This window comes from Diaphorina citri, unplaced genomic scaffold (assembly GCF_000475195.1).
Source record: "Diaphorina citri unplaced genomic scaffold, Diaci psyllid genome assembly version 1.1 scaffold634, whole genome shotgun sequence".
Taxonomy (NCBI): domain Eukaryota; kingdom Metazoa; phylum Arthropoda; class Insecta; order Hemiptera; family Psyllidae; genus Diaphorina; species Diaphorina citri.
In genome coordinates this window covers 85,884-106,913 of record NW_007378067.1, presented here as the reverse complement: position 1 = coordinate 106,913, position 21,030 = coordinate 85,884, and the positions used below count along the sequence as shown (strand labels likewise).

The 21,030-nt window shown below is 36.3% G+C and overlaps 2 protein-coding genes across 2 annotated transcripts; both read right to left on the bottom strand.

The window, feature by feature from the left end:
• Positions 1-6,315: 6,315 nt before the first annotated feature.
• Positions 6,316-10,655, bottom strand: LOC113468055. Its single transcript, XM_026824695.1, has 2 exons — positions 6,930-10,655; positions 6,316-6,726 (listed from the first exon to the last, which is right to left on the bottom strand). Exons 1-2 carry the CDS (start codon positions 10,653-10,655, stop codon positions 6,316-6,318), a joined length of 4,137 nt encoding a protein of 1,378 aa, XP_026680496.1.
• An 82-nt stretch (positions 10,656-10,737) lies between these two features.
• LOC103510704 lies at positions 10,738-14,612 on the bottom strand. The gene is made up of 3 exons (XM_008475388.3): positions 14,384-14,612; positions 12,940-13,053; positions 10,738-11,329 (listed from the first exon to the last, which is right to left on the bottom strand). The coding sequence occupies exon 3, from the start codon at positions 11,314-11,316 to the stop codon at positions 10,738-10,740; it is 579 nt and encodes a 192-aa protein (XP_008473610.1). The 5' UTR covers positions 11,317-11,329; positions 12,940-13,053; positions 14,384-14,612.
• Between the last annotated feature and the right edge of the window lie 6,418 nt (positions 14,613-21,030).

The window sequence follows — 21,030 nt, the reverse complement described above, 5'->3', positions numbered from 1 at the left end:
TCGTAGACAATTGTTTTTCCAGAGTTTGAAGCATCAGATATTTGAGTAGTCTGAATTGGAGATGAGAAGTTTGCTTCTGGGATAGATGATTGATCATTTGCTATGACTTCAATATTCACTAGGTCTCTCTTAGTCTTGTTCAGAGTTCTAAGAGTGGCGTTTGTTTCAACACTATTTTCTGTCAAATCCACTTTGTGTTCGTTTTTTTCTAGGGGCATTACTTTAGGCGTTATACTTTCTTGCTTTAAATGACGATGATTGATCATTTGCTATGACTTCAATATTCACTAGGTCTCTCTTAGTCTTGTTCAGAGTTCTAAGAGTGGCGTTTGTTTCAACACCATTTTCTGTCAAAACCACTTTGTGTTCGTTTTTTTCTAGGGGCATTACTTTAGGCGTCATACTTTCTTGCTTTAAATGAACATTTCCTTTTTGAGACATCATTGGAAGTGTCTTCTCCTCGATCTTACTTGATTTATTTACCCTCATTTTTAATGTTTTATCAACTACCTGATCAGTGGATTCATTTTTTCCCTTTTCTGCAGCGTGTTTGATGCTATCGGATATATTTGAATTGTGTTCGTTTTCATCTGAATTACTCCTAGTTTCATGTGTTCTATGAAATATGGGGGATTTAAAATTATATATTTTGCTATTGCTGGGACTGCTCGGTTTCCAAGATTTTTGTTTTATTTCATTGTTAAACAAAGTTCTACTCTGAGGTTTATGCTTCATAAGTACATTGTTCTTTACCACCAGGCAAATCTTCGATTTGTTTTCTCTTTAAATTTGAATTGATTCTCAAAGAAGAACGCCTATTGTTTTCATAAGGAATTGTTTTTACTCTTCTATCCCTGAGACCATAGCTACAATCTTTTAGACTAGATATTATTTCGGCATCCGCTTTTGAAATACCTTTTTTCGGGCATTTACGACTTTGTTTCCGATCAGCTATAAAATCTTTGTACCTAGATAATTTTGAGTTGGGACTATTTTTCTCTTCTTCTGATACTTTATTCAACCTTCTCGCAGTGTTGTTGGATTCAACAGTATTTTTACTTTTTCCTGTGCTTCTTTCAGTATTTTGAGCATTCTCAGCAGAATCGGGTATTTCACTATCTTGACTGTCACAAGAGTTTATTGATGTAGAAACTGATGATTTGTCAATGGTAAGTGTAGAGTCTTCCGAAATGTTACTAGAAATATTGGGAATTTCCTCGCGTGTATTTACTTCTACATGAAACGATTGATTTGAGAAATGTTCCCTAGTTTTTGATCCATGTTCATCTTCCAATGTCTTCAAAACAGTATCAGACATGATTGTCTGCAAATAGTTCTTTCTCTACTTGTGGGGACTCACTTTGATTTACAATTTCATCTTGTACTTCTTCAAGTCTTGGAACAAGGAATTGAACACATATCCTTGTCTGTTAACAGTTCTTTCTCTGCTTGTGAGGATTCGATTTGATTTACAATTTCATCTTGTACTTCTACATGTCTTGAATTTTCAATAGTATGATGGACTGATATTTGAGTTTCTGAAGACCTCTCATTTATTGCACTCTTTTCAGAGGTTTCACAGACATGATTGTCTGCAAATAGTTCTTTCTCTACTTGTGGGGACTCACTTTGATTTACAATTTCATCTTGTACTTCTTCAAGTCTTGGAATTTCAATAATATGATGGACTGATTTTAGAGTTTCTGAAGATCTCTCATTTATTGTACTCTTTTCAGAAGTTTTACAGACATGATTGTCTGCAAATAGTTCTTTATCTACTTCTGGGGACTCGTTTTGAGTTACAATTTCATCTTGTACTTCTTCAAGTCTTGGAATTTCAATAGTATGATGGACTGATTTTAGAGTTTCTGAAGATCTCTCATTTATTGCACTCTTTTCAGAAGTTTTACAGACATGATTGTCTGCAAATAGTTCTTCTGAGGACTCGTTTTGAGTTACAATTTCATCTGGTACTTCTTCATGTCTTGGATTTTCATCAATATGAGGGACTGATTTTTGAGTTTCTAAACATATCTCATTCGTTACACTGTTTTCAGAACTTTCAAACGCAAGTTTGTCTGTTAACAGTTCCTTATCTTCTTGTGGGGATTCGCTTTGAGTTACAATTTTATCTTGTACTTCTTCATGCCTTGGATTTTTAACAGTATGATGAACAGATTTTTGATTTTCTGAAGATCTCTCATTTACTGCACTTTTTTTAGAAGTGTCAAAAGCATGTTTGTCTGATAACAGTTCCTTCTCTTCTTGTGGGGATTCGCATTGAGTTACAATTTTATCTGGTACTTCTTCATGTCTTTGATTTTCATGAATATGAGGGACTATTTTTTGAGTTTTTAAACATACCTCATTCGTTGCACTGTTTTCAGAAGTTTCAAAAGCATGTTGGTCTGATAACAGTTCCTTTTCTTCTTGTGAGGACTCATTTTTAGTTACAATTTCATCTTGTGCTTCATGTTTTGAATTTTCACCAACATGAGGGACTGATTTTTCAGTTTCTAAACATATCTCATTCGTTACACTGTTTTCAGAAGTTTCAAAAGCATGTTTGTTAGTTAGCAGATCCTTCTCTTCTTGTGGGGACTCGTTTTGAGTACCAACATGAGGGACTGATTTTTCAGTTTCTAAACATATCTCATTCGTTACACTGTTTTCAGAAGTTTCAAAAGCATGTTTGTTAGTTAACAGATCCTTCTCTTCTTGTGGGGACTCGTTTTGAGTTACAATTTCACCTTGTACTTCTTCAGGCCTTGGATTTTCAATAGTATGATGGACTGATTTTTGAGTTTCTGAAGGTCTCTCATCTATTCCGAGGCTGACTGTAGTTGTGCTGACATCTTTGGTTGCAATCTTTTCAGAAGATTCAAACGCACGTTTGTCTGCTAACAGTTCCTTCTCTTCTTGTGTGGATTCCCTTTGAGTTACAATTTTATCTTGTACTTCTTCATGTCTTGGATTTTCAATAGTATGATGGACTGATTTTTGAGTTTCGGAAGATGTATGATTTTTTGCATCGGATTCAGAAGTTTCACAAACAAGTTTGTCTGCAATCAGTTTTTTCTCTATTTGTGAGGACTCGATTTGAATATCAATTTTGGCATCTTGTACTTCTATATGGCTTGTATCTTCTTTACTATCAATAATTGTTTTGGGTAGTTCAATATCTGATAGTGATTCAGTTGGCAGATGAACTACTACATCATTTAATGGTTCTTTAGAAACTCGGTACTTGAAATGGACATCGAAAGTATCTGATTCCGACGTACAGGATAAACTGATTGCACTATTCGATGTAATTTTTAGAAAGTTTTTGACTTTCATAATAGTTGAGTTTTGATTTTTGGTTCGGTTCGGCAGGATTTTCAAAAGGGCGAGGTGTATTGAATTTTTCTTGTCTCGGTCCATCAAGAGCTAATAAAGATAACGTACTGGGAACTGTTCCGCAATATTTGGTGTCTTCTTCATTCATGTTGGTTATATTCTGTATTTTTAACTTGAATATTGTCAGTCTTGGTTGTATTTATTCTTTCATTAGTAAATTTCGTCTCACTGAAGATTTGTAAAAATTCTTTTTTGTTACCGCGAATATTGTCAGTCTTGGTTGTATTTATTCTTTCATTAGTAAATTTCGTCTCACTGAAGGTTTGTAAAAATTCTTTTTTGTTACCGTCTGTAAATTTCGTCTCACTGAAGGTTTGTAAAAATTCTTTTTTGTTACCGTCAACCTCAAAACAGCTTTCTGATTCGAAAGAACATACTTCATCTAATTTTTGTACAACATTATACTCAGTCGTGGAAGATTTTTCAAAGCTGTCAAACGATTCGAAAGAACATACTTTATCTAATTTTTGTACAACATTATACTCAGTCGTGGAAGATTTTTCAAAGCTGTCAAACATTTTATTCGAAGAATTACTAAGTGGGGAATCGGTTTTAATACCTTGGGGAATATTATCAGACATTATCAAATGTGTATTCAAATCTTGTAATTTGGCAATATCTTCTGAATAACTTGGACTATTTGTTATTTGATCGCTATTTTTATCAAGAGTTAAATTCAATGTATCTTCAGTTATAATGTCTTCTTTATCTGTAGTCGATATCGTGGTGGCATCTGAACTGGTCTTTTCCATTATGGATTCCGACTTGTCAATTTTTTGCGATTTAAAACATTCTTCATTTTTTGTCATATTACTGTCTGATGCAATTGATTTCTCACAGGCACCTTTGTGTGATTCATGATTTATCATCTCATGTGGGTACTTCAAATGTTCATCAGGATCAAAAGTGACTTGCGAGGTAGATTTTTCAGATGCGTCTTGTGTATCATTAAAACATGTAATCCCAGAGAGAGTGACTTTCCCTTTCTCTAATTGAGATCCTGATAAAATTCCTTCTCTGTCACACAGATCATTTGTATCACTGCTCTTTACAACTTCGCACGAACTTGCTTTAGGTAATGTATCTTTATTTTCTTTTAGTTCAGGAGAAAGAGAATTTAAATTTAATATTTCGATTCCATTCTCAGGGCTAGATTCTTTTTCAGTTGAACTACATCTATCTGAAAAAGAGGTCACTGATTCCGTATTGGAACTAGAGGGAAGATCCGAGCCAACAGTATCACTCAATTTAGAAATACTTGGATTATCCAAATTAGTAATTTCAAATCGTGGTTCTAATGCACAGCTTTCTTTGTAATTTATTATGACATTAGAATCAACTACGTCATCAGTAACGGACTTTGTTTTGTCATTTGAATTTTCATGACCGTAACAGTTGAACTACATCTATCTGAAAAAGAGGTCACTGATTCCGTATTGGAACTAGAGGGAAGATCCGAGCCAACAGTATCACTCAATTTGGAAATACTTGGATTATCCAAATTAGTAATTTCAAATCGTGGTTCTAATGCACAGCTTTCTTTATAATTTATTATGACATTAGAATCAACTACGTCATCAGTAACGGACTTTGATTTGTCATTTGAGTTATTTTCAAGTTTGCTTTGTAAACTTGAACTTTCTTTAGTTAGAGGGGAACTATGGGATTTTGTATGTTCAAACAATTCATTGCCACTTTCAGATATGTTTTCAGGTGTGTTTGATTGTGATTCTTCCTGAGGACCACTAGTTTCGTTTCCATTTCCATCACACATCTTTTTATCTTCTGAAATTTCTATCAAATCCAAATTTCCTCGACATTTCATTACGTTCTCAGAATTGCCTTGTGTACGTAGATTATTTTCATCTTGAGCTTCAAACTTGTTGGTTTCGATAAAGTTGAATTTATCATTGGCACATTTGATAGAACATGTTATTTCGCACATCTTTTTTTCTTCAACAGAAAGTTCTTCATCATTTTCTGTTTTTGAGGTTATACAGGATACAGTTAGAGATTTGTCTTCTGTGCTCAAGCAATCAGAAACAAAGTAATCTAAATAGTGTTCACTAGGCTTATCATTGCCATCGAAATTTTCGAAACAAGCCTCATTCTTTGGATTGATAAGGTAATTACAGACAGTATTGTCAAGCGACTGGGTTCCATTGAGATCATTTTGTACACTGTCAATTTTCAAGGAATTTTCTTCGCTAAAGGTTTTGGTAATTACAGACAGTATTGTCAAGCGACTGGGTTCCATTGAGATCATTTTGTACACTGTCAATTTTCAAGGAATTTTCTTCGCTAAAAGTTTTTATTTGACTTATTTTTTCGGTATCAGGTAATGTTTTATCAACTACCTGATCAGTGGATTCATTTTTTCCCTTTTCTGCAGCGTGTTTGATGCTATCGGATATATTTGAATTGTGTACGTTTTCATCTGAATTACTCCTAGTTTCATGTGTTTTATGAAATATGGGGGATTTAATATTATTTTGAGATGCGGTATCAGGTGATGTTTTATGAGTGATTTCTTTGGGTTCATTCAATATGAGACCTGGCTCTCGTAACTGCAAATATTCTCTCTTCATTTGTAATATTTTTGACTGAAGATTCACACACTTATTTACAGTTTGAGATATTGAGATTTCTTTCGAGCTTGCCGCTTTGTCTACATCAAAACATTTTACTTCCATAACACATTCATCCTTAGAGCTGTATTTACAAACTACCTGTTTTTCGGGTGCAGTAGAAACACCCTGAGATCCACTGATTTCTTGTACTTGAGTTTTATTGAGATCAGACTTGACGTCACCATGTAAATCCATTTGATTTGGGTATTGCATGTCACTAAATGATGCTCTGATTCCAATCGGACTGTCGACTTTATGCAAATTATTGTAATAAATCATATTGGAATCAGCTTTCAAAAAAGGATTTTGATCTAAGGTATTCCAAATATAGGTCGACTTTATGCAAATTATTGTAATAAATCATATTGGAATCAGCTTTCAAAAAAGGATTTTGATCTAAGGTATTCCAAATATAGCCACCATATTCATTATCTCTTCGGTCATTAGGCAAAATTTCTTGAATTGTCTGAGGAACATCATTATATTTCTGTGTATAGTCTGAATGGAGCCCATTTGTTGTTTCCTGAGGTTTGTGGTTCGTAATCAATTCACGGGGATTTACTTTTACTGATAAAGAATCACTTTGGATCTTATCTGGAGTTCTATGAAAATTGTCACTGTTGTGTAGGATATTTTGCTCAAAATAAGAATTGCTGAACATACAGTTTGGATTAGTTCCTTCAAATACTTTCTTGAAGTCGATCGCCAATCACCTGGAAAAGAAATAAGAATACAGAAATAAGTACTTTAGTTTACAATATTTTCTAATTGTAAATACGAGTATGTACCTACATATGTACATACATAGTAGGTGTACTTCTGAACAGAGTGCAAATCTTTTTATTAGTACCTACTTATTAGAGGTATACAATAGTAACATGTTGAAGAATGGTTCTTGAAGTCGCGATTATTTTGATCAGGAAGAACGGATGATTCATTTGGTTCTTGATGTTGGTGTACAGGCTTTGATGAATTATTACAAAACAAAGTGTTAACATTTCGAAAGTCGGTGCGCTCAAAATTTGACTTACCAGACGTCCAAGTATCCATTTTATTCGATATATAAGTCGAATTTTGAGAACTGCTTTCACCATGAAGTCTTCTTAAATTTTCTTCAACTAGTTGAAAATTTTTAGAAAGTTTTTGACTTTCATAATAGTTGAGTTTTGATTTTTGGTTCGGTTCGGCAGGATTTTCAAAAGGGCGAGGTGTATTAAATTTTTGTCTCGGTCCGTCAAGAGCTAATAAAGAAAACGTACTGGGAACTGTTCCGCAATATTTGGTGTCTTCTTCATTGTCTTCTAATGGCTTTTCATTTGTAAAAAATGTGTTTGAGCGAGAGTCATCAGATGAGATTGAAGGACAGACGGAAGAAGAAACGGATACGATTTCTGACTTTATAGAAATCAGATGTTCAGCGGAACTTGCAAGCTTAGAGGAATCACATATTTCATCTAGCTCTATATTGAGCATTTGAGATGGTGTCCTCTCCTGAGCGCTGTTTTTGGTCAACTTATTGGGTGCTGTTGTAGTCTCTTTCAAAGATTTTTCTGTGATCTTGTTGAGGACAATTTGCTTTCTATCATCATCACTTTCTGTGAAGTCATACACTTTGGAACTAGTTGGCTTCTGTATACTTGGAATTTCTGTAACGCACTGTTTCATCAGTTTGAATTTACACTTTCTCAACTTTTCACAAGTTGTTTCTTCTCGGACAGGTGGTTGTTTCTTTTTCAATAGTTTTGCTTTTTTCTCGAATTTTCCGGATTCTTTATTGACGACAGATGCATTGTTGTCGTTTCTTTTTTTAGATGCACTTATAATTACCTTTTTGGTATCTTTTAAGTCATTTTCACCGTTTTCTTTACAAGCCTTGAGTTTGAACTGGGTTTTGTATTTGATTTGATTTTCCTTGGATTTAATCCTAATTTTAGTTTTCTGAACTGTAATTTTTATAGGCTTTCTGATTTCAACTTCTTTAACTTCGGGTTTCACTTCTTTGAGGTCGGTTGTAATTTTCTTCTTTCTAAAATCTCTCATTTTACTAATGCTTTCTTTCTTTTCTTGACTAATTTTTTTGATCTCCTTTGATTTCTTACTTTTTTCGGGTGAGCTAGAATTCACAGGATTTATAGGTAAAACATCCAGAGGCTGTACTGATGGTTTATTAGGCAAAATGTCATGGGGATCTTTCAAGTCATTCATTGCATCTCCATCAAACGAGCTTTCACAAAAGAAAGATAAATTGTCATCATCTTTTCCAATTTCATCAGAAATATAGTCACCGGGACTCTCATCCGTTTCACAAGTCTCTAGTGCACTCTTCTTTTCAAGTTCATCTGTATTGTAACTACTTCTCCTTGCACTGGATAACAATGGATCAAAACTGTTTTTGTTTTCATCTCTTATTTTCTCTACTTTGGTCACTGGGTTTCGACAAATATTGTAATCACTATCACATATTGTAGTCCTCTTGTCTTCACTGACCAAGTTGTTATCTTCAACCGGCGCATTCTTGAGAATTCCATTCTCTACAATTTGTGTGTAACTCACACTGCTGCTCATCAAAGGATTTCCTTTAATGGGACTGATTTGAACATTTTGTGTAAGAACTTTATCATGTTCCACAAGATATTCTTTCGTAAAAGTTTTAAGATTATCTTCGTCCTGTGGATAAGTAGTTTTGTGTGGTGAGAAATCATTTCCGGCTAAGTTAAGATCAGAAGACTTGGAATGAGGGGCTTTGACGTCTGACGAAGTGCTTTCCCACAGGCATGGTACAGGAGGACATGAGGACTCGAACCTCTTGTCAAAGAAATAATTAGGCTCCGTGTACTGAACGCTACTGGGAACAGGGGTCTCTTGATTGTCATTGCAATAGCTATGATACCATTTTCTTTTCTTGAAGTACTGTGATGTGTCTACTTCATGACTGGGAGGCTTGTTACAATAATCCTGAGCATCTACAACTTTTCTACAAAACTCGGGTGTATCTACTGCTACTCGTTTATTTAAAAACTCTGGTGTAATCGCCTTGTTACAATAACCTGATGTCAACACAGGCTTGCTACAAAACTCTGGAGCAGTAACAGGTTTATTACAAAACTCTGGAGTATTAACAGGTTTATTACAAAATTCTGGTGCAGACACAGGTTTATTACAAAACTCTGGAGTAGTAACAGGTTTACTACAAAATTCTGGTGCAGTAACAGGTTTACTACAAAACTCTTGGGCAGTAATAGGTTTATTACAAAATCCTGGTGATGTTGAAGTCTTGCTACAAAACTCTGGAGTAATAACAGACTTATCCGGAAAATCTGTAGAAGGAACCGGCGGCTTGTTGCAGTAATCCGATGTTACCATGGGTTTACTACTAAATTCTGGAGTAGTAACAGGTGTATTACAAAACTCTTGAGTGGTATCAGGTTTTCTAGAAAACTCTGGGGTGGTAACAGATTTGCTACAAAACTCTTGGACATTCACAGGCTTGTTGCAATTATCTGACACTGCCCTGGGCTTATTGCAAAACTCTTCTGAGTCTACTGGAACACTTGTAGCTTTGTTATAGTCTGATTTATTAATAATGGTAGGCATGATATACTGTTCCGGATCTTCCATCAAGTTCATGGCAGGTTTCTCAGGCTTCTCCGTTAGTTTATCATGGGGCAAATCTTTGGCAGGATTACATATCTTATCAGTTGCATGAACAAAACGTTCTGTAATTTCTACAAGGTCATAATTACATTCTACATCCTTCTTTTCATCTCCGTAGTATGATACCAATGCTTCAAATTCTTTCTTGGGTGGCTCTTTCACTGGATTCTCACTCATTGATTTAGTAAAGTCAAGGGGTTGATGAGATTTGATTGAATCTTGATTAGGAGTGATGTCTGAATTTTGAACTTGTACTATAGTTGCACTACCTATACCTATATCATAGGGGATTTTATCACCAAGATTAGAGGGAACAACTTGAACACTTCTACCTTTTAACTTTTCTCGTACTTGAGCCAATCCATCCTCTGCTAATGAGGTACAGTCAAGAACTACAATGGGTTCAGTTTCAGGAGGTTTTAGATTACTAGTTTCATCATCTGAATCATCCCAGGTTGCTAGATATTCTCTTACATCAATATCGAGTTTCTTATCAGGAGGTTTCTTGGTTTGTACATTGCTTTCTGTTCCTGTTGTTACAGGAGCTGCTGATACAGACACAAGTGGTGCTGCTACTGGCGGTTTGGTATAGGTGCAGTCGTACCTGGGCATGGGATAATTAGCTCCATTCAATACAGGAGGTGGCTGCAACGCATAAGAAGGCGAGTATTGAGGGTACAAATGAGTGGGATTATACTGACTAATAGGGGGAATGTTATTACTAGTGGGATAAGGCACTTGACGTGAATATTCATTGTAGCTGCAGGGTTCCCACTTGGACCTCCTAGCATCCGGAGTGTTTCTAAGAGACATACTGTTACTATAGAGTGGGTTGTACATATTGCTCTTGGCCACTTCTTGAGGTGACATATAATAGGGAGGCGGTGGTCTGATCCTAGCAGATTCTCTACTTGAGTAAGTGGGATATTGCGAGGCTATTTTCAGTGCGGACTTGGGACTTGTGCTGCTCATGTAAACTTGCTGATGATGGTGATGTTGCTGTTGTTGGGATATTGCGAGGCTATTTTCAGTGCGGACTTGGGACTTGTGCTGCTCATGTAAACTTGCTGATGATGGTGATGTTGCGATATTGCGAGGCTATTTTCAGTGCGGACTTGGGACTTGTGCTGCTCATGTAAACTTGCTGATGATGGTGATGTTGCTGTTGTTGTTGTTGTTGCTGCTGCTGATTTAAATTAATACCTGGGGGTGATAGTTTTGGAATGAAATTTTCAAACGGTACTTCTTTCTTACTGAAAGGAGAGTCAAGATAGCTGGTGGGGATATTCAAGGGGTATTGAGCTCTTGATGGGAACCGGAATGAGGAAGAGCTGGGTGGGGGTGGATTGAGTGAATATCTCTGAGTTTCTACATATTGCTGACAACAAATATCCCTACACCTTCCTCCACCACCCCCTCCTGTCTTGGCCACCATCTCACGGCGTTGCTGTTGTTGCTGATGGTTGTGGAAATCTTCATAATATCGGTACAGCTCCTCTCCTCCATGCCACATACCCCCTCCACCTCCTCCTGCTCCAGTAGGATACATGTGTTGTTTGGGTAGGGAAGAGTGCTGAGAATGTTTGTAGCTGCCATCAGGAGGAGTGTTATTATCACCAAAGCTGTTCAACATGATCGCCAATCACCTGGAAAAGAAATAAGAATACAGAAATAAGTACTTTAGTTTACAATATTTTCTAATTGTAAATACGAGAAAAAAAAAAAAAAAAAAAAAACTTTGGACATGGCTCTCAAGTGAATTTTGATTTTTGGTAGGTACATGTTCTGAAGTTATGTCAATGGAAAATTGCTACAAAAAGGAGCTATCACAAACAGATACCTATGAAAAATTAAAATAAAGTGGCCCACAAGAGGGCTTACAAAACAGATAAAGACGACAAAAAGTCCAAGAATTGTCTTCCGAGTGAGATTTCTGTTAAGATTATTATTTGTTGCTTCTAATATTTCTGACATTATTGAAGTTACGGAAAGCTGATACTTATAGGGTTTATTGTTAGGTAAAGGTACCTATTGTACCAAGAACAAAATAACAAATACGTACGAATATACAGTGCATTCATAAAGTCCTCCCCCACCTTAATTTTTGAACCGATGTATTTAGAAATCTGAAATTTTGTATTCGAGACTATATTAAATTTACCTCTAGTTTCTTGAAGGCTATGTAAAAATTCAGGGACTTTTTCAGGGTCGGCCCCAGGGGGGGCAACTTTAAAATCTTAAATGAGAACCCCTGTTGGTGATACATAATATCAAAGGTCTTAAAGAAAGTAATACTTTGGTACAGGTTTGAGTTCGATCCGACAACCAGGGCCGGAGTTATGGCCTATTCAAATTTTCATTTTTTCATGTTCTCCTGCCAATAGGAGAAGCACCAAAAATGGGAAATTCATATCGATTGATGATTTGTGCTTCAAATAGGTCCCACTAATGGTTCATATTGAAAATCAGACCCAAAAATTAAATTTAGACTTCCGGCCCTGATGGCCTCCGGGGGCGAAAATGAATGTTTCAAAATTTAATTTTTGGGACTGAATTTCAATGTGAATCATTAGTGGGACCTATTTGAAGCACAAATCACCGATCGATATGAATTTCCCATTTTTGGTGCTTCCCCTATTGGCGTTTCAATGTGAATCATTAGTGGGACCTATTTGAAGCACAAATCACCAATCGATATGAATTTCCCATTTTTGGTGCTTCCCCTATTGGCAGGAAAACATGAAAAAATGAAAATTTGAATAGGCCATAACTCCGGCCCTGGTTGTCGGATCGAACTCAAACTTGTACCTAAGTATTGCGTTCTTTAAGACCTTTGATATGATGTATCACAAACAGGGGGTTCTCATTTAAGATTTTAAAGTTGCCCCCCCTGGGGCCGACCCTGAAAAAGTCCCTGAATTTTTACATAGCCTGTAAGAAACTAGAGGTGAATTTAATATAGCCTCGTATACAAAATTTCAGATTTCTAAATACATCGGTTCAAAAATTAAGGTGGTAAGAAACTAGAGGTAAATTTAATATAGCCTCGTATACAAAATTTCAGATTTCTAAATACATCGGTTCAAAAATTAAGGTTCGAGACTTCGATTATTTTGGACTAATGTTGGGGCTGAATTATTAGTTGAAAATTTCCGTACAACAGTAACTTTTTCGTTTTCTTTATTATCCAAAGCTTCGAAATTTCCTTCACATTTTTGTATTGTGTTTTGGTCGTAAACAATGCTATTATACTTACTCTACAGCCATAGGACTTGCTCAGGTTTCACAGGGAAATGAATTTAAATCCATCCTCAGACTGAACACTTGAACATTTGGAATATTTGTGAATACAGCCATTATCACATGAAACCTTGTGGAAATAAGATTACTACATTCTACATCCTTCTTTTCATCTCCGTAGTATGATACCAATGCTTCAAATTCTTTCTTGGGTGGCTCTTTCACTGGATTCTCACTCATTGATTTAGTAAAGTCAAGGGGTTGATGAGATTTGATTGAATCTTGATTAGGAGTGATGTCTGAATTTTGAACTTGTACTATAGTTGCACTACCTATACCTATATCATAGGGGATTTTATCACGCCCTTGTAGATGAAAATGGAGAATTTCCATTAGTGACTTTGACACATGGTGACTACCTTGACCATGTAGGTACATAGGTAGCATAGGCACAGCTATACCTATGTTGTTCTGAAGATGATTTTAGCAGATGTGTAAGACATGAAACAGGAGGGAAATGAAGAAATTCAATTTGGAGATTACCAGGATTTTTTCATTCAGTTACAAGGAACCCAATCTTGAAAATGCTGCTCACTTATAAACTACTCACAATGTAGAATAGAAAAAATAGAATACACCTTGTTTAACCTCCTGGAATAGGAATGGAAAGTCCTTTTACCCCCACAGTCTAACCCAAGGTCTCATATGTTTTTAAAGTTTAGGTACTTATGGTTAGGTATACAGTTCACAATCATGTAGGTAAGTAAGTACCTATGTATCAACCTTCATTAAAAAAAAAGAAAAAAAAATGAAGGTGCTACCCTCATATGTACTTATCTATTTGACCCAATCCTAAGATTAGGTTTGAGTTAAGTACCTACCTAGGTAAATCACCCTCAGCTGAAGATTAAACACTCATCTGCTTTCAAGATTATCAAGACATCTATGAGTATTGAGTATAAGCAGATAAGGACCCTGATTATTCTGCCACCCTGGCTTGGAACTGTTATTGAAAATATAGTTCATAACCGCATCGTCCTAGCTCATCTAGAAGTGGGTTAGAATTAGTATGAGTGAGTCAGTTACACAAGGGGCTGTATATATTTAGGATACGGCATTGGTCAGTAAGCTCTTAGAACACCTGTTGATATTTATCCTAGAATTATAATAATTATGCTGATGGTATGAAAATATTAAGTGTGGAAGTTTGATCAATAAATATACCTTATTCAAAGCATATTAACTACATCATGTATTGGGACAGCCAGATAGAGTGGGTTTCAATCTTCATTTTTAACCTGACCAGTTTGCTATGAACTTGCTTACACATACTTTTTTATAGATCAAAATGAAATATCTCACTAGGTAGGTACTTATTATTATCATTACCTTTATCCATCCTCAGACTGAACACTTGAACATTTGGAATATTTGTGAATACAGCCATTATCACATGAAACCTTGTGGAAATAAGATTACTGTGTTACCAAGGTATTTTATAAGAAATCACTTGTGAAAATAAATTGAAATACTTAAGTTCTAATTTAAAAGAGTTTGAATGTTGAATACTGAAAAGTCATGATATTGATAAGTTCACGATTGCACAAAACTTAAAAATAGGTATGACAAAAACTGAAATGAATGAATTTGTAAGGTGAGAAATTAATTAAAGTTCGTAGGTAGTAGCTAATGAAAATAAATTGAAATACTTAAGTTCTAATTTAAAAGAGTTTGAATGTTGAATACTGAAAAGTCATGATATTGATAAGTTCACAATTGCACAAAACTTAAAAATAGGTAGGACAAAAACTGAAATGAATGAATTTGTAAGGTGAGAAATTAATTAAAGTTCGTAGGTAGTAACTAAAGCATTTTCTCTACTCTACGTTGGAAACAAACTCTTAACTCTAGCCGTGGTGTTGTGTACTTGCGTTGCTGAATTTTGTTGATAGTTTTGATAGGAAGGATGTTTAGGCCACAATCATCTTCTGATAATGGAAACGTCAAATCCTTGAGTAATCAGCTGACTTCAAGGACATCCACTTGTTTGTGATATGCAGTACAATGTTTCGCCGCTATGCAGCAGCACTCATCATGGATGATGGATTTTCCTCAACAGTGGCGCGAATTTGAAAACACGTGTCTCCAATTTTTTATTGATTTGAATAAATTCTTATTAAATTGAATTGATTTGAATAAATTGTGATAGGTAGGTATTAAATAAATATATACCTTTTTTGTGTTATATCACAATTTTGGTGCTCACTTTTCCTTACGAGGCTGAGTAGGCCCCGAAACAGCCAGTCACACAATCAATCATTTGCATTACATTCTACATCCTTCTTTTCATCTCCGTAGTATGATACCAATGCTTCAAATTCTTTCTTGGGTGGCTCTTTCACTGGATTCTCACTTATTGATTTAGTAAAGTCAAGGGGTTGATGAGATTTGATTGAATCTTGATTAGGAGTGATGTCTGAATTTTGAATTTGTACTATAGTTGCACTACCTATACCTATATCATAGGGGATTTTATCAGTGTGTTATATCACAATTTTGGTGCTCACTTTTCCTTACGAGGCTGAGTAGGCCCCGAAACAGCCAGTCACACAATCAATCATTTGCATGATACACATTTTTCGACCCCGCCGGAAGTCGAACCCGGGTCTCTCGCGTGCAAGGCGAGCGCAGTGACCACTACATCATGGGAGCTGACTCTTTAGTTTAGTAAGGCTGGCTTCTACCACTTCATGTTACAAGTTGGTGTTAGCTCTGAACATACTTGGAGGGCTAATCTCCGAGAACGCTCATAAGTCCGTGACCTAGCCATTACAAGGCAGACGTGCTACCATCCGAGCTAAAGTGTGACATGAGCCCAGTGGTAACGCTTGCCGTGCAGAAGGTCCCTAGTTCGAATCCCACCACTGACAAAAAATTGCACTCGCTTTTTCGATTCCAAAAATATGTCAACGAGTTACTTTCTGCTGTTCTCGTGTTGACCCAGCACCTAAATGGATTAAGGTGGGGGGGGGGACTTTATGAATGCACTGTATGTACCTACGAGGATAATATCAGTACCTACAATAATTATGTGGATCATTTTCTAATCTACTCAGTAGCTATTTTTATCTACTTATTCGTAGTTACGTACACAGTTAGTGTTAAAAATGGAGGTCTTGTCGTCCCGAAACTGAAGAGAGAAAGAGGACAAGATAGGAGAGTGGCAGCCGTTCGGAGAACTTTTTATTTTACCTTCTTTTTAGGATAACGTTCGCACTGGGCGGAAATCGAACCCGCGACCAAGCACCTATAAGGCAGGGGCGCTACCTCCTAAGCTGTTACCAGAATAATTAACACACCTAGGTTTAACTTTTTTTTTTCAATTCAATAAATTGTTTATTAGATGGATGGGCTCATTTTGGATATTTTCTTCTTTCTCTCGGGTATGGAACAGAGCTAGATGAAATGATTTTTATTTGGGATGATCTATATTTATGTTTCTTTGTCTTTGTTTGTTTGTATGTAGCCTAACAATTCTATTTGTAACATTGTAGTTCATTCCATGTTTTTCAACCATCAAAAAGCCAAGCACCTGATAAGCATCTCACTAATGTCTTGTTCTATTTCTTATCGCGACAATAACTCATTCAAACAAGGAGGAAAATTAATATCAAGAGATGACATCAAACCATAACATGCTACATTCAGCTCAGGTAACCTATGATGCTTGACAGCAAGAAACTAGGTACATGGAGGAAAACGGAGAAATGAGAAAGAACAGAAATTTCGCACGAGACATATGAACCACCTGAGGGAAAACGATTCAAAAGATTTTATTTCAAAAACCAGAATGCTCTTGTGTAAAGCTTGCTCCCTCCTTTATTGGTCGATTCTTTCTCATCTTCAAAGACAATAAAACATCCGACATCCGATCTCATGGTTTCTTCCAAAGATGAGAAACTACTAGAAATCAGCTCCTCCGAATTACTCAGTAAGAAGGGACAACCTACAAAATATCTCTCCTGAAGAAACTTGTAAAATGCCTCAATCCCAAAGTCAAATGGCTGCAGTAAATCTTAACTGTCAAGTTTGACGGTCATTGGCATATGAATGATATTGATCTTGTAAGGTCCCTTCAAGCATTGAAATATGAATCGGTACAGGAACATTTTCATTTCTGTGATGCCCAAAGGGAGTTTGGTAAAACTCAATCTTACAAATGGTCTCCCATCTTCTGACTCGATTATTTGATGTCGCTAGTGGGGTTCAAACCAGAGTTCCCTTGGTTATGGAATCCCTCTGCACCAGTGGGCCTATACATGTATTGTGATGGCTTGTCTTGTGATAAACGTGGGAATTTCAACAAAAGAGACAATGTCGAGTAAAGTTCGTGGTGTGGTGACATATTGGACACGTTTGAGTGTCAATACTCATTCATTATGAATAGCTCAGAGACATATCATTAGCACTTCTATTTGCTGGCGTATACACAAGGCTAGAAATAGAAACAACAGGACCCCTTTCAAAGTTTACATCCAAATATTCTGGAAAAAAGAAAGAGTATGATTATTACAAAATGATACCTAACATAGCTAGAAATAGAAACAACAGGACCCCTTTCAAAGTTTACATCCAAATATTCTGGAAAAAAGAAAGAGTATGATTATTACAAAATGATAGATAATAGCTCAGAGACATATCATTAGCACTTCTATTTGCTGGCGTATACACAAGGCTAGAAATAGAAACAACAGGACCCCTTTCAAAGTTCACATCCAAATATTCTGGAAAAAAGAAAGAGTATGATTATTACAAAATGATAGATGATGTACCCATTGTAATATTCATGACTTTAAGGGAAGCCTTTGTTAGCCTAATGTGAAGTTTGACAAATATCTGTAAAGTTGGTTGAAACCCCAACGAAAAAGCAAGGTTTTTATGCTTAGCAGTGAAAGATCTCCTTTTTTTTCGAGTTTCCGCGGTTTTTTGACGTTTTATTTATTTATTTTTATTTTTTTTTTTTTCAATTTTAGCAACAACCTGTAAATGGCCTGAAATTAACTAACTTTTTTTTTCAATATGTACTCTATGGTGTTTCGTTACCAAAATAACTACCAATAATGCCACCACTGGATTCCTCAGAAATTAATAATTACATGGAGCTTGTCTAGTGAAGACAATGATGAACTAGCTTTGATAATGAAGTAGGGATTAGGTAGTAATGTTTCGAGTTTCCGCGGTTTTTTGACGTTTTATTTATTTATTTTATTTTATTTTTTTATTTTTTTTTTTTAAATTTTAGCAACAACCTGTATATGGCCTGAAATTAACTAACTTTTTTTTTCAATATGTACTCTATGGTGTTTCGTTACCAAAATAACTACCAAAAATGCCACCACTGGATTCCTCAGAAATTAATAATTACATGGAGCTTGTCTAGTAAAGACAATGATGAACTAGCTTTGATAATGAAGTAGGGATTAGGTAGTAACGTAGGTAGAGCATGGGCAATATAACTACCAAGGTTCAAGGGTATTGGGCCCTTGTAAGAAGTTTGACAAATATCTGTAAAGTTGGTTGAAACCCCAACGAAAAAGCAAGGTTTTTATGCTTAGCAGTGAAAGATCTCCTTTTTTTCGAGTTTCCGCGGTTTTTTGACGTTTTATTTTTTTATTTATTTTTTTTTTCAATTTTAGAAACAACCTGTATATGGCCTGAAATTAACTAACTTTTTTTTCAATATGTACTCTATGGTGTTTCGTTACCACTTACCAAAGTAACTACCAATAATGCCACCACTGGATTCCTCAGAAATTAATAATTACATAGAGCTTGTCTGGTAAAGACAATGATGAACTAGCTTTGATAATGAAGTAGGGATTAGGTAGTAACATAGGTAGAGCATGGGCAATATAACTACCAAGGTTCAAGGGTATTGGGCCCTTGTAGACCTAAATGGGAAGTATTGCGTCTCTTCTCGCCCATCTGATGAAAGGCATACTACGGGATGGGCATACTACGACACAGACCACCTTAGGTGTAGCAGTTATTTCATTGCTACGAAATAAAAATGGCGGTGAAACACTCATCTTTTCTTTTATCTCTCACCTAAATGGGAAGTATTGCGTCTCTTCTCGCCCATCTGATGAAAGGCATACTACGGGATGGGCATACTACGACACAGACCACCTTAGATGTAGCAGTTATTTCATTGCTACGAAATAAAAATGGCGGTGAAACACTCATCTTTTCTTTTATCTCTCTTTTTTTAAGCCCAACCTCCAGGCTTCCTGCTCTTATTGAGCCTTGGCCTGAATCTCAAGACATTTGTTATTTGACCAAATATGATGTTTCACGACTTTTTTGCAAGATTCGCCGAAAACGAGTCACACTGACGAATTTAGAATCCACTAACAGCGCAAACAACTCATTTTGGAACTAGTTCAAATTTTGTAGGAGACCACCTTAGATGTAGCAGTTATTTCATTGCTACGAAATAAAAATGGCGGTGAAACACTCATCTTTTCTTTTATCTCTCTTTTTTTTTTAAGCCCAACCTCCAGGCTTCCTACTCTTATTGAGCCTTGGCCTGAATCTCAAGACATTTGTTATTTGACCAAATATGATGTTTCACGACTTTTTTGCAAGATTCGCCGAAAACGAGTCACACTGACGAATTTAGAATCCACTAACAGCGCAAACAACTCATTTTGGAACTAGTTCAAATTTTGTAGGAAAAAAAAAGAAAAAATCTAATTTGAAGTGCAACAAAATATTCCATAGGTATAGGTATGCGTATACGTTTTCTCGGGCGTATCTCATTAATAAGTTGTTTTTTTTTTACGTAGATCTGTTTACTTAAAGCGATACTGCATCACACCATCACAAGTCAATGATGCTGCATCTTCTTTTCGCCAGCGCAAAATTTGAAGTGCAACAAAATATTCCATAGGTATAGGTATGCGTATACGTTTTCTCGGGCGTATCTCATTAATAAGTTGTTTTTTTTTTTACGTAGGTACCTACTTAGATCTGTTTACTTAAAGCGCGATACTGCATCACACCATCACAAGTCAATGATGCTGCATCTTCTTTTCACCAGCGCAGCGGTGATTCTCTTGGCATTTGGCATTCAACACATTTCAGTCATTTCATCAGCTACCCACACAGATAAGTTAAATGCATCGAGTTTGTCAACTGCAACTCAATGATGTGTGGTATTGTAGATATCATCAGATTCATCAGCCATGCACTTAGAATGAACTAGAATCCAAGATGGGTTGTAAAAAAAAACTCACTGACTGAAAGCGCACACTGCCTCGACAACAGATATTCATAAGCTGTGTCCACATTACTTAGATCTGTTTACTTAAAGCGCGATACTGCATCACACCATCACAAGTCAATGATGCTGCATCTTCTTTTCACCAGCGCAGCGGTAATTCTCTTGGCATTTGGCATTCAACACATTTCATTCATTTCATCAGCTACCCACACAGATAAGTTGAATGCATCGAGTTTGTCAACTGCAACCCAATGATGTGTGGTACTGTAGATATCATCAGATTCATCAGCCATGCACTTAGAATGAACTAGAATCCAAGATGGGTTGTAAAAAAACTCACTGACTGAAAGCGCACACTGCCTCGACAACAGATATTCATAAGCTGTGTCCACATAATAGTTGACGCCGTCGATCGACGAGGTGAATCTATAGTTGTGTCCACACATAGTTGACGCCGTAAATCGACGTCGACTGAAAGCGTACACTGCCTCGACAGCTTAGATTCATAAGCTGTGTTCCCTGTTCACACATGGTAGACACCGTCGATCGACGAGGGGAAAAGTAGTTGTCGAGGCAGTGTACGCTATCAGTCGGGACACATATTTACAGCTTACAGTGTTAGTGAACGTTATGTCAATCCGTTCACTCTATGCGCCTCGTTGATTATTAGATTCATAAGCTGTGTTCCCTGTTCACACATGGTAGACACCGTCGATCGACGAGGGGAAAAGTAGTTGTCGAGGCAGTGTACGCTTTCAGTCGGGACACATATTTACAGCTTACAGTGTTAGTGAACGTTATGTCAATCCGTTCACTCTATGC

Excerpts from the sequence above, each read along its gene's own strand:
- LOC103510704 (XM_008475388.3), bottom strand. The coding sequence starts at position 11,316 with ATGTTGAACAGCTTTGGTGATAATAACACTCCTCCTGATGGCAGCTAC.
- LOC113468055 (XM_026824695.1), bottom strand. The coding sequence starts at position 10,655 with ATGAGCAGCACAAGTCCCAAGTCCGCACTGAAAATAGCCTCGCAATAT. Across the intron at positions 6,727-6,929 it reads CTGATCAAAATAATCGCGAC|TTCAAGAAAGTATTTGAAGG; the intron begins TTCAAGAACCAT and ends TTGGCGATCGAC.